Source organism: Chiloscyllium punctatum, chromosome 15 (genome assembly GCF_047496795.1).
Source record: "Chiloscyllium punctatum isolate Juve2018m chromosome 15, sChiPun1.3, whole genome shotgun sequence".
Classification (NCBI taxonomy): Eukaryota; Metazoa; Chordata; class Chondrichthyes; order Orectolobiformes; family Hemiscylliidae; genus Chiloscyllium; species Chiloscyllium punctatum.
Genome location: NC_092753.1, coordinates 62,524,438 through 62,539,055, shown reverse-complemented (window position 1 = coordinate 62,539,055; position 14,618 = coordinate 62,524,438). Strand labels below are relative to the sequence as shown.

At 38.5% G+C, this 14,618-nt stretch overlaps 1 protein-coding gene across 1 annotated transcript in view; it reads right to left on the bottom strand.

The window, feature by feature from the left end:
• LOC140486319 (syntaxin-binding protein 5-like) overlaps positions 1-14,370 on the bottom strand; it is a 549,610-nt gene extending 535,240 nt beyond the window's left edge. Inside the window, exon 1 of the mRNA XM_072585292.1 lies at positions 13,875-14,370. Coding sequence (XP_072441393.1) covers positions 13,875-14,117 — 243 coding nt within the window. The 5' untranslated portion in view covers positions 14,118-14,370. The remainder of the gene's footprint in view (positions 1-13,874) is intronic.
• Between the last annotated feature and the right edge of the window lie 248 nt (positions 14,371-14,618).

Sequence of the window (14,618 nt, the reverse complement as noted above, 5' to 3'; positions counted from 1 at the left end):
AAATGTACTTAAGATATAGCTGTTGCAAACATGTTAAAATTCTTACAATGAAAGCTAAAAATGGATAAGCTCATTAGCTTTCCTAAACCTAGCATCCGTCACTTGGACACCTGTCACCAAAGTTTGTTTAAATTTATGTTTTAGTTTCATAACTTACCAAATTGCATTTAAAGCACTCTTTAATCAAATATTAAAACAACAAGACTCTGTACTGTTGTTCTGAATCACCTTTTATAACTTAGAAAGTGTTAATTAAATCAGCCAACAATATGAAACAGATAGCAAACTGTGCAAGAGCATTTTCTGCCTAGCCTTTTTTTTTTGCTAGTTTTCAAATTGTATTTATGATTGATTTTGATTTTATTTTCAACATGATGGTTCAGTTCAAATAAAACATATTTTCTAAAAGCAATGCAGGAATCATAGATCAATATTAAGAGCAGAAAGTGCTTGGTAATACTCAGCAGGCCTAGTAGTATCTGGGAAGAGAGAAATAGCTAAACTTTAGGGCTGTGACCTTCTATCAGAATTCTAGAACTGCTCATAAAGCTGCAATTCTCTTTTCTAGCTAATCTATCAAACTCAGAATGAAACACAGCAAAGCACAGATGTGTGTTCTATTCTTGACATCTACCACTAATAAGCAATATTTTCACAAAATTGTGGTTAAACATTAGAATTGAGTTAAAATGATTTGTTCATACACAAAGTCAGATGAGAATTTTTGTTCTTTTTAGAAAATATTAAGGAAAAGAACTACATATTTTGCAGATCTTACACTATGACTAATTTTGAAAAAATGTTTTTAAATGGATATCAGTAACTCAAGCACTTAATAATTTCAGCAAGGCATTCAACAAGGTTCTGCATGATAGACTGGTCAGCAAGATTAGATCACATGGAATCCAGGTTGGATGTAAATATATGAGGTATGGCTAGTAAGTTTGCAGATGACCCCAAAATTGGTGTGCAGCGGACAGCAAGAAGATTATCTCAGAGTGCAACAGAGCCTTGTTCTGTTAGGTCAACAGGCCAAGGAGTGGCAGATAGAGTTTAAATAAATATGAGGTGTTGCATTTTGTAAAGTAAAATAGGACAGGACTTATATAGTCAATGGTAGGGTCCTGGGGATGTTGCTGAATAAAGAGACCTATGCAGGTGCACAGTACTTGGAGGTGGAGTTGCAGGTAGACAGAGTGGTAAATAATCATTGAGTAATAAGAGTTGGGATATCATGTGGCTATACAGGATAACGGTGAAACCACTTTTAGAATACTACATTCAATTTCATCTATCTCTGCTAAAGGAAAGGTGTTGTGAAACTTGAAAGGGTTCAGAAAAGATTTACAAGGATGTTACTGGGATTGGAGGGTTTGTGCTGTCGGGAGAGGCTGAATAGGCTCGGGATTTTTTCCTGGAGGCGGCCGCGGGGTGACGTTAGAGAGGTTTATCATGACAGGCATGGATAGGGTGAATAGCCAAGGTCTTTTACTTAGGGGAGGGGAGTCCAAAACTAGGGAGTATATGTTTAAGATGAGAGAGGAAATACTTAAAAAGGGACTTGAAGGGTGTCTTTTTCACACCGAGGGTGCTGCATATATAGAACAAGCTGCCAGAAAAAGTGGTGGAGGTGAGAATAATTACAAGGAAGAGTTGGACTGAAGGGTCTGTTTCCATGCTGTATAACTCTATGACTGTAATTAAAATAAAATGGTTTCACTTGGTGTAGTGTTTATATTTAAATTCTAATTTGCTCTGAAGAAGGGAAAGAAACCTTTTTGTAATTTTTCATTACCTCAGGACATCCCAAAACATTTCACAGCCAGACGGTTACATTTGAAGTAACTTGTAATGCAACAAAAATATTGTACATTCATATCATGCTGTATCGTTATTACCCTACACAGTAATTTTAGATAACATTTTAGATAACATTTTAGATCAGAAACAAGAGCAGCTCATTATAACTTTGTAAAACAAGTACATAAAAGTATAAGATCAATCTATTATAATTACTTCAATCAAGGTGCTTCACTCTTTGTTTTTACTCTCTTAATTGTCTGTAGCATTTAATGCCTGCAGTCAACAGGTTGGATATTTGGCCAAGTTCCTGAGTCATATATGACACCTGCAGCCAGCTTTCTGAGCACAAAGATCAGCCTAACTTATTGCTTCTCTGAATTTCCCTTCATTTGTAGGAAGGAGCTGTATTCAACACACCACCTTCTTGAATTGTATACTCTACTCCACTACTCTCCATGGTTTCTTTTGTTAACTCCACATTAATCCACAGCCCAATGCTATACAATTTATTTCACAAAACAAAAATAATTGAGATTCTTCCTAACAGTACCATGTTAAATGATTGATTTTACAAGTTAATTAATAATATTCGCTGACATGCAAAATAGAGCATTACTTCAACAGCATCATAGGAATTTCACAGCATGCTAAGGAATTAATGCCAAATCTCTTAAGTAAATACACATGTATTTATATAGCGTCTTTCATAGAGTCATAGAGTTATACTCCATGGAAACAGACCCTTCAGTCCAACGAGTCTATGCCAACCATGTTCCCAAACTAAATTAGTTCCACCTGCCTGCATTGGCCCATATCCCTCCAAATCTTTCCTATTCATGTACTTATCCAAATGTCACTTAAACATTCTTTTAATAAAATGTTGCAAAACACTTCATAGAATGCTCAAACAAAATTTGACACAGTCCGATTTCAAGCAGCATTTTAAAGGAAGAATGCAAAGTAGAGGTGAAAAGGTTGAGGATGGAAATTCCTGATCTTAGGGTTCTTGAGCTGAAGTCAGCCCAGCAATAGTGGGCCAATTAAAATCAGAGATTCAGAAAGATCAGTACTGAGGAATGCACATATTAAGGAGGCAGTAGGGCTGAAAGAATTTAGAGCGAGGGATGCAGTCATGCAGGAGTTTGAAAACAGAAATGTGAATTATTAAAGTTTACAAAGCGAAATATAAGTCAATGGGCACGGGGTGATGGGTGACATAGACTTGGACACAGGTAACAGATTTGGCACTAGGAAAATTCGTCTCATTGTTTACTTCCAAAGTTTAAACAATGAGGTGCTTCTCAAATTCAAGAATTTCATTTTTCCATATATTCCTAATTGACTCTCCGTTTCCTATTTTATTCAGGGACTGGGAAACTTCAGCCCCAGAAGTATAATGCAATAGTAAATGGAAACATAGAAGCTCTACAGTGTGGAAAGAGATTAGATTATCGACAGTATGGAACAGGCCCTTCGGTCCAACAAGTCCACGCTGACACTCCGAAGAGTAACCAATCCCACCCATCCCCCTACCCTATATTTACCCCTGACTAACAAAGCTAACACTATGGGCAATTTAGCATGGCCAATTCACTTGACTTGCACATCTTTGGATTGTGGGAGGAAACCGGAGCACCCAGAGGAAACCCAGCAGACACGGGGAGAATGTGTGGAGTTTGCACAGTCACCTGAGGTGCGAATCAAACTCGGGTCCTTGGCGCTGTGAGGCAGCAGTCTAACCACTGGCCACCGTGCCGCCCCAATACTAGAAATAGTAGAAGCAGCACCATATAAGCTACAGATGGTGGAACATTAGAAAGGGAGTTGGCAATTGGCCTTTTGAGTCATTCAACAAAATGGATGGAGACATGCTATCGCATAGTTGGAAATACCCTATCTGAGTGATAATGTGAATATACGGTCAAGATTTTATCTCAGGGTAGAATATAACAGAGGTTGCAAACAGTCTGGTTCCACCCCAATGCTTCCCAGGACCAGAAATGAAGTCAGTGGGTGGGGAATGTTGTTTTGTGGCTTGGTGCAGACAGTGTAAAGTTTGCTTGCATTGCACCATGTCAGGCCAGCAGTATTCTAATATAAAGTGATTTAGAGTACCTATTAATGATCCATACAGGAATGTATGATCAGTAGGTTCACAGTTAAATATCGAAGAGGAAAGCCTTAGCCTACAGGATGTTTTGGACAGAGTGGTCACATGGGCTGAATAGTGGAGATGTAATCCTTAAATCCATCTTCCATGTTACTCTTGGCCGTCTGATTTGTCAGTCAATATATAGTTTACAATCACCCATGATAATTGTAGCGACCTTCTTACAAGCCTTCATTATAGTCTGATTTATACTTTGTCCTACCAAATCCTACCTTTGACGTCTTTCCTTTGCAATTCTTTATTTACACGCAAACGGTTTCCTTATCACAATCTACTACATTTATATCATTACTCACCACGATTTGGAGATGCCGGTGTTGGACTGGGATGTACAAAGTTAAAAATCACAACACCAGGTTATAGTCCAACAGATTTATTTGGAAGCACTAGATTTTGCAGCGCATTCCTCACCGCTGCACTGATGTTTTCCTTTATATTGACAACGCTACCACACGCCATTTCCTTTACATCTGCTCTTCTGGAATGTCAAATTGAATATTCAGTTCCCAGCCCTAGTCACCCTGTAAAACTTTGAAGTCACTTCCATTTACTTTTATTTGTGTTGTCATCGATCTTGTTACAAAATGCTGCATGCAGGCAAATTAACAACCTTTAGCTTTGACTTTTTACCATTATTGCTTATTCTGGTTCTAATTTCTGCTGCACTCTTATATTTTGTGTCTTTCCTAATTTTTTTTTTAAAAAGCATGTCTTCAATTGGATATACATGATCCATTAATTAAAGTTCTACCTATAACTCTAGTTATAAGATCCACAAGGGCATTTGTCCCAGGATGATTCAAATAGAACACATAACATTGAACGTAGAAATGTACTGCACAGAACAGGCCCTTCGGCCCATGATGTTGTGCCAAGGATTATTCCTAATCTAAAATAAAAATAACCTAACCTATGCACCCCTCAATTCACTGCTCTCCATGTGCATGTCCAGCAGTTGCTTAAATGTCCCTGCTTCCACCACCGCAGCTGGCAGCGCATTCCATGCATTCACAACTCTGCATAAAGAACCTACCTCTGACATCTCCTCTATACCTTTCTCCTACTATCTTAAAACTATGACCTCTCATGCCAGTTAATCCTGCCCTCGGGAAAAGTCTCTGGCTATTGACTCTATCCATTCCTCTCGTTACCTTGTATACCTTGATCAGGTCACCTCTCTTTCTCCTTGTCTCCAGAGAGAAAAGTCCGACCTTAGTCAACTTCTTCATAAGACTAGCCCTCCAGTCCAGGCAACATCCTGGTAAACCTTCTTTGCACCCTCTCCAAAGCCTCTGTATCTTTCCTATAATAGGGCAACCAGAACTGGACACAACATTCCAAGTGTGGTCTCACCAGGGTCTTGTAGAGCTGCAGCAAAACCTCGTGGCTCTTAAACTCTATTCCCCTGTTAATGAAAGCCAAAACACCATATGCTTTCTAAACAACCCTATCCACTTGGGTGGCAACTTTGATGGATCTATGCACTTCGAGTCATAGAGATGTACAGCATAGAAACAGACCCTTCGGTCCAACCCTTCCATGCCGATCAGATATCCCAACCCAATCTACTCCCACCTGACAGCACCCAGCCCATATCCTTCCAAACCCTTCCTATTCATATACCCATCCAAATGCCTCTTAAATCTTGCAATTGTACCAGCCTCCACTATATCCTCTGGCAGCTCATTCCATACACGTACCACCCTCTGCATGAAAAAGTTGTCCCTTTCGTCTCTTTTATATCTTTCCCCTCTCACCCTAAACCTATGCCCTCTAGTTCTGGACTCCCCGACCCCAGGGAAAAGACTTTGTCTATCTATCCTATCCATGCCCCTCATAATTTTGTTAACCTCTATAAGGTCACCCCTCAGCCTCCGACGCTCCAGGGAAAACAGCCCCAGCCTGTTCAGCCTCTTCCTATAGCTCAAATCCTCCAACCCTGGCAACATCCTTGTAAATCTTTTCTGAACCCTTTCAAGTGTCACAACATCTTTCCACCAAGATCCCACTGTTCCTCCACACTGCCAAGAATTCTGTCTTTAATCCTATATTCAGCATTCAAGTTCAACCTTCCAAAATGCATCACTTCGCATTTATCCAGATTGAACTCCATCTGCCATTTCTCAGCCCAGCTCTGCATCGTGTCTACGTAGCGCTGCAGCCTGCAATAGCCCTTGATGTTATCAACAGCACCTCCAACCTTTGAATCATCGGCAAATTTACTAACTCACCTCTCAACCTCCTCATCCAAGTCATTTATAAAAACTATAAAGAGCAAAGGCTCAAGAACAGAGCCCTGCAGGACACCACTCACCAATGACCTCCAGGCAGAATACTTTCCATCTACAGCCATTCTCTGCCTTGTCAGCCAACCAATTCTGAATCCAGAAGCCAAATCTCCCTGTATCCCATACCTCCTGACTTTATAAATAAGCCTACCATGGGGAATCCTATCAAATGCCTTGCTGAAATTCATATGCACCACCTCCTCAAAGAACTCGAAGATATGTGAGGCATGACCTGCCTCTCACAAAGCCATGCTGACTGACTTTAATCACTCTATGCTTTTCCAAATAGTCATAAATCCTATCGCTTAAGTTCTTTCCAAAACCTTGCTGACCACAGACTTTAGACTGACTGGTCTGTAATTTCCAGGTATTTCCCTATTCCCCTCCTTAAAAAGTGGAACAACATTTGCCTCCCTCCAATCCTCTGGTATGACTCCCGTGAAGAGTGAGGAAGCAAAGATCTTCACCAGTGGCTTAGCAACCTCCTTTCTCACTTCCCCGAGCAAACTAGGATAAACCTGGTCTGGCCCTGGGGACTTATCAATCTTAATGTTTACCAAAATTTCCAGCACATTAACTTCATCAATCTTGATCTGTTCAAGCCCGTTTCCCAGCTCCTCAAAGTTGTCATTCACAACAAGGTCTCTTTCCTGAGTGAAAACTGAAGCATTTAGGGCTTCCCCTCTCTTAGACTCCACTCACAAGTTTCCTACGCTATACCTGACTGGCCCTATCTTCTCCCTGATCATTCTCTTATTCCTCACGTATGAGTAAAACTCCCTAATCCTTCCTGCCAAGCCTTTTTCATGTCCCTTCCTGGCTCTCCTTATTTCATTTCTGAGCTCCTTTCTAGCAAACCTGTAATCCTCTAAGGCTGTGCTAAATCCTTGCTTCCTCCACTTTACATAAGCTGCCTTCTTCCTTTTGATGAGAAGCTCCTCTGTTCTCATCGTCCAAGGTTTCTTAATCTTACCCCTTCTTGCCTGCCTCAGAGGAACAAATTTGTGCATCACTCACAACAGCTGCTCCTTAAACAGTCTTCACGTGTCTCTTGTGCCCTTTCTGTGGAACAATTCCTCCCAATCTGTACTTCCCAACTCCTGTCTGATAGCGTCAGTTTCCTTTTCCCCAATTAAATATCTTCCCTTGGTAACTGCTCCTTTCCCTCTCCAAGGCTATGGTAAATGTGAGGCAGTTGTGGTCACTGTCACCAAAGTGTTCTCCCACCACAAGATATGACACCTGTCATAGCTCATTGCCAAGTACCAAATCCAAAATGGCCTCTCCCCTCATCGGCCTGTCTACATACTGAGTAAATGTAGCCTATCCCAATGGATCAGCCCTCTTTCCCCAGTATTGTGCCAATACTCCATCAATTGGAATCCATTTCTGTGGATTTACCTCTCTCACCTCAAATCACTGTACACCAATTTGCATGTGGTTCAGATAGCAATCAGGAGATTACCACCTTTGTGGTTCAGCTTTTTTATTTAGCCTTCAGCTGCCCATAATCCCTTAGCTGAAGCTTTCCTCGTCCTATGTAAATGCTACTAACACAGACCACGACAACTGGATCCTTCCCTTTCCATTCAAAGTTCCTCGACAACCCAGAAGAGATGTCCTTAACCTTGACACTTGGTCAGCAACACAGCTTTCGGTACTCTGTCTTTGCTGCAGGGAACAGTATCTATTTCCCTAACTATGCTATCCCCATCAGTCTTCTCTCTTCTCACTTGAATGGTGCACTACAGAAGGGTGCTTTGGACAGTTTGCTCATCCTTTCTGCAGTCTGTACCCTCATCTACATTAAAAACAAGAACCTCGCAATTACATAAACTAAGGCAGCAGCTGAGGCTTTTCTAAACCTGGATTTACACCATCCCGTCCCCGACCATAGATCAGTTCATACAAAATTCAAACTGCATCCCATGTGACTGTGACAATTATACACAACTGTTCTTAGCTTGGTTACAGCCATTGAGACAGTTGCACACATTGTACTCCTCCAAAGATTTTCAACCTTTACACAACTAGTTGGGATTTATACTCACTTGGTTCAATGCTGAACTATTCCATTACAGACACAGAAGCACTTTCAAAGGCTTCCCTTTCTGCTCCCGTACTTTTACCTGCTTTCTTTCCAAGGACCTAATCTTGGTTCCCTCCTACTTCTCATGCCTCTCCTGACAACATAAGTTTCTGTCTGCACAATGTAACTATTCAGTTTTACCTCACCACTGTTTCTCTCAATCCTTTAATATTTTTTATTCAGGGAAACATCTAGAACGGAGATTCTGCCCAGTAAGTTGTTAAAATAGCAAAGACCTATGCGTTAGTTGTGCAGGTCGTTCAATACAGTGCCATAGAGGGTTTTTAAAAACAGCATGGAAAGAGGTATTCTGATCCATACTTCTTGCACTGGTCATCAAACATCCATATGTCCTAAGCCCATTTTCCAACACTTTGCAGATATCCTTCACTGCTATGGCTTTTCAAGTGTTCATCTAAATATGTCTTATTTGTCTTGTGGGTTCCTGCCTTTACCACCCTTTTAAATGGTGAACTGCAGATCAGACAACCTCTAGTCTAAAACCTTTTCCTTAGATCTCCTCTAAACCTCCTGCTCCTTACCTTAAAACTCTGTCCCCTGTTTATGGAAACATTTCTCCATATCCACACTGTCTAAATTTTGTATACCTGAATCAGATCCCCTCCCCAACCTTTTCTGCTCTAAGAGAAACAATCCTAGCTATCTAGTCACTCTTCATAGCTGAATCTTTCCAGCCCGGGTCATATCCTAGTGCATCTTCTCCAGTGTAATAATATCTTGCTATAGAAGAATTGCAACCAGAACTGCACACAGTACTCTAGCTGTTGCCTAACTAACATTACATATGGTTCAATCATAACCTCGTTGTTCTTTAATTCAGTGCCCTGACTAATAAAGGCAAATACCTCATATGCCTTTGAAACTACTTTATCTGTCTTACTGCCTTCAATGATCTATCGATATGCATATAAAGTCCCTCTCATCAGTTGTATTTCCCACCGTCTTATCATTCAATGTGTACTCTCTTGGCTTGTTAGTGTTCCCAAAATGGTCCACCTCACACTTTTAATTTTTAAAAAATTGTTTTAATGAAGGCAAAAACATCAAAAGTGAAATTGAGGGTGTAATTAAACAGTCTGGTACGTGCAGAAGTATTGTAAATAGAGGATGAAAGGATAGGCAGTTGGGATTTTGAAGTGTAGTTAGAAGTGAGTGTGAATGCTTTATCCAGGGGATGCACAAGAAAAAATAGTGTTGGAAGGGAAAGAAGGATGTAAATGGAAAGCAATATAAAATGACCAAAAATTATCTTACCTATGATTAACAGAATGGGAACAGGAATGTCAGGTGAGGTAGCAAGATTAAGACATTGGCTGTAAGCATGGGCAAAGGGTTTATAAAGGTAAGAGAGACAGGGAGGCTAGGAGAGCAGTGACTTAGGACAGAAATTATGATGGATAGCAATCCAGGTCAAAATCAACAAGAATGAGAAGTCACTTATTGCAAAGGCTGTTTAAGCAGTTAAGATATCTAAGTGTCAACAACAATACTTGGGTCAGCAACTAAATATGAGGATTTTAAATGACAGACGAGATGGTGGAACAAGATTCTATTTCTCCCTAGAACTTTGCAAATCCAAGGTAAAAAAGCAAATGCCCCATTTATCTTTACAAAAACAACATAGTAAATATTAGAAGCATATTTTAACTTCAGCAACATGTGGTTTTCACCTTCACACCATCAACAAATTTTATTTAGATGCTTGAATTAAGTTATTATGGGAACAGAAATATTCAGATGTCTTAAGTGACAATTACGCCTCTTATTCAATTAACTGCTGAAGCAAAGTGGCAATGATAAAAGTTCACTCCTAGTGAGATTTCCATATCTGAGAATTTCTTCCAAACACTGGCATGTTGATCATATCTGCAGGGCACATGTGCAAATAGAAGAAATCTTAAATTATGAATCCATAAACAGCACTTTAGAGAGTAAGATAATATTTTATAATGTTGATACAAATGCCAATGACATTTATGACTAAAATATTACTTTTTTTGAGTATTCTACGATTGCTGCTTCCCCTAAGCAGATTAAGTTCCAAATAATGCATTGCAAGTTATACCAATGAATAAACAAGAAGATATTCATAACAGCAAATGAAAACTACCAGCTTCAAGGGTTAAATCAACATTTTAATTTCATTGAATTTATGTGAAAAGCCATGGTACATATCTATTCAAGTCTTATTCTATGAAGTATATTTCAGCATTTACTGGAGTGGTTAATAAAATGAAACTACAATTTTCCTCTTGCATGTTTATAGATTTAAGCGGCTTAAAATCTTAAATCCATGGATCATTTTTTAAAAAAATTTGATAAGTCTGTATTTTAATAAAAATGGTCATCTGTGTCTCATGTAGGTTATCTCTCACTAGAACTTTGCAAATCCAAGGTAAACACATTGAATGCCCCATTTCAGTGGAACATAAAGACATACATAGATGCATAAGGTTCTGTTAATCAACTAATTTGCATAAACTAACGGACCGTCAACACCTTTTACCTATTTGCCATTTTTGATGTGACAGCCTACAATCCCTCTCTTCTCTGCAGTTTCCCTTTTAATTTCTGTAAATAAAAATATGTTATATCTGGACAAATATTACACTAATGTTCACACATATTTTTATTCAAAACTACAGTCTCAGGTTGCTTACACAGTAGGTATGTGCATACGTTATATCCAAGTGAGCAAAGTGGTTTTGGAAAATTTAAAGAAGCAATGAATGAACTAATTATTGGCTTCTGAATAATACAAAACTAGAGAGTTTGATATGATACGTAATGATTGATTTTAAACAGATCACACATTTTCTCATATCTGCAATGCTCCATGAGTTACTTTTGAATAACTCAATAAAAATCAATAAGTCTCTTTCCATAATCCAATACACTTCAGTTATTATTTTTAAAAATATTATACACAACAGGAATTAGGTAATTTTGAAAATGTCAACAGCGTTTTTAAAATTCAAAAGAGTATAAATGATTGAAAAAGGTATTTTACATACAGAGATGATGGATTACAACAATTCTTCATCAGTACCACAAGTTCACGAGTGAGTGAAGGTACATTAGCAGCTCTCACTTCATCAAGTGCCAAACAATCTTTTGATGAGTTTCATCACATTCTGTACTTAGTCAAAACATGCTTCACAGGCTGAACTATTACTACAAATGCACCAATTTTACATTCGAGATATTGAGTCGCCATGTCAATGGATTGTGAAACAGTCAAAGGGACTAGTGGCATAAAATGGTAATTAGTGATTTAAAAAAAATCAATAACAATTCTGCACTTTTGCATTCTGCCATTCTTCACCCTACTTTGGCCCAACCTCACTCCACTTATTTTTTTTTACCCCTTCTTGACATGAATCATTGTCTATCATATGTCCACTACCAAATAATGTTTTCAGATATCTTCTTCCATCTAAGGACTGTTATAGAAATACAAATTGGTGTATTCAATACCTTTACAAAATATAATCTTTTTTTTAAATTACAGCCAATTATTCATGCAGATGTTATGACAGAAACATGGATTTAACTGGTACACTACTTAAATATTACAGCCCTGTTTATGTATTCATTTAATAAAACATGATTGATATCCTATCACAAATGCCTTCTTAAAATGATAGATATTAAAATGTTACAGACATGCAAACTTCTGCAGCCCAGTTTCCTGTACCACACCAAAAGTTTCCTATTTTGTTGAATCCACAGTTAATTTGCAATACTCAGAGATCATGGCTCTTTTCCTTTGTGTTTAAACATCAGTAGGAGGATACTTGTTTTAAACTACATGTCAATCACTGCATAATACAATCTTCTTTCGAAAAATTGATTTTGTTCATGTACCAAATCCCGCCAAGGTCTTTTAAGTATATTTTTCTGAATTGAGATAATTATAATGAAGATGGTTTAATTAGAATAGATCGCATTATAATTTGTAAACATTGTATTATACATTATGTCAATACTATTCATAAATTAATAAGAATTACAATTATCTTATAGGGTAGAAATAGCTTTCTTATTTATTCATCTTTTTATTTCTTCCATACCTTGTATTATAAACATTTCAGCAATTTTAACGAATATAATAAATTTGAATCTGCATGTAAACATTCGCTTCTTCCGAGTGTGTAAAGCACGTCCAAAATTACAAAACAGTTCCAGCATTTCCATTAAAATATGCTCTCTGCTGATTTTTTTCCACTCAAATTCTTTGTGATAGAATTATTTGATACATATTGCATTAAATATTAAATACAAAATAATTTCACTTATTTAACTGACTGCCATTGGCTGTACTGAATGCATTTCTAAAGATCACTCTTATTAATCAAACACTATTACCTATTATATAGTTCATTTATAGAGCTTACCGATGCTCTTTAAATGACAAGTTCTTCACCAAGAGGATTTTATTTCCATGTCATTCATTGTGCAGATCGTTTCAAACAATATTTTGGAGAATATTAAACTTTTAATTACCAGCTAGTACATGAGTGGTCATTCTCCAGGTCCTCTTAAGCATTGCCCTTCACACTAGAAAAAATACGTTGTAAACCATGAAAAACGATATCTTTTCACTTTCTCCTTGTCTTCTCTGTTTTGTGTTAACTCAAAACTTTATTTCTGGCATCTTAAAGTTAAGCTAATATGTCTAAAAGGTAATGTTGTTTAATATTAAACTGATTTTGGTAAGCTCTTGGACGTCCAATTTTAATTGCTACCAATTTAATATGTTATATATAACATTCTGACATAGCAGACATTGTCTAATTTTTAAAAAGACTTTGTAATCGGAGAACGCATATTTTGGCACCTTCACATCCTTGACACAATCCTCCTCCATTTATTATTTTGCAGGATAGACTCACTGAGTGCCAACATGTAAAGTTATCTTGCAGATTCTTAACTACAGTTTTTTAACCCGCCATGCAAATTCTATGTGAAGTCTTTATTTCCAACTGATTCTAAAAGAGACGTCAGTTAATTTACAACCATTTATTTAGTTAGCTCTGCGTTAATTTTGAGATTTATATTGTCCTTCACTACAATCTCCGTTATTTCGGATAGGATAGATGAATTGTTTTAGTAAACCACTTGAATAAGACATTGATGCGATGATATCAAGTGCATCTTTACAAGGTTATTTCAGTATTAGACATGCCTGTATTTATTATTATGTCAGTGTGAGAGTCATTTAACCTACACAAACTAGCGTATTTGGATTACAATAATCGCAACATACACGTTTAAATCCCTCACTATTATCTCTTGGCATGAGTGGATGATGGAAAATTCTCGACAGAACTGTTAATGTAAAAGTTTTAATTTAATTACTGAACAAATCAGACACCGCTAACAGTTACACTGAGGTCTTGCACCTCATTACAATGTTTATCAACAAGAAGGCAAATGTGTTTATTTCGCTCGCCCCTCGATTTCATTTGCAGTTTGCGTGAAACATACTTAGTTCGTTTACCTTACAGATCTGAAAGTGTTCGGATGTGAGTGTCTCCGGTATCTCCGAGTCCCCAGCTCCTCCTCTCCCTCCTCCCATGGCACCGCCGCCGCCGCCGCTGGCAGCGCCACTGCCTCCGCTGACAGCGCCAGCACCGCTACCGCCACCGGCGCCTGTCCCAGATCCCAGCCCGCCGCCAGAATGAGCCGGGGAAGACGCGGCTGTCAAACCGTCCAACACCTTTCGGAAATTAAATTTCTTCATAATTAACCTGTTTTCAAAATAAAATCCTATCTTTCTTTTTAAAAAAAAAGCGTGCCGTCGCCCTATTTTTTTTCCTTCAAGAACGAATATCTTGGCAAGAAAATGAAATTATTGAAAAAGAATGCTTTCTCTAATACACATACATATTTAATTACAAAACGATATTTAGCGACATTATATATAGTTGTGTATGTCTGTTATGTGTCAGCTAACGGACGCGATGCCCCTCACACAGGTGCCATGTCTCGCTCGCGCTCACGATGCTCGCACTGGCGGAGAAATTGCGCTAACAGTAGGAGGCTCACTAACCGGAAGTCTCCCTGGAACTCCGCGTTTCATTGGTCCGTCCCCATCCCACACTGGCCAATTAACGGGAAGCCGCCCCGCAGCATTCTGGGGATTGTAGTCGGCCGCACCGTGTCTGGATCCGATTGGATCAAAACCGCCGAAAACCTATTTGATTGACGGTCACCTTGCTGCGAAGCTCCCCCCGCACTGGCC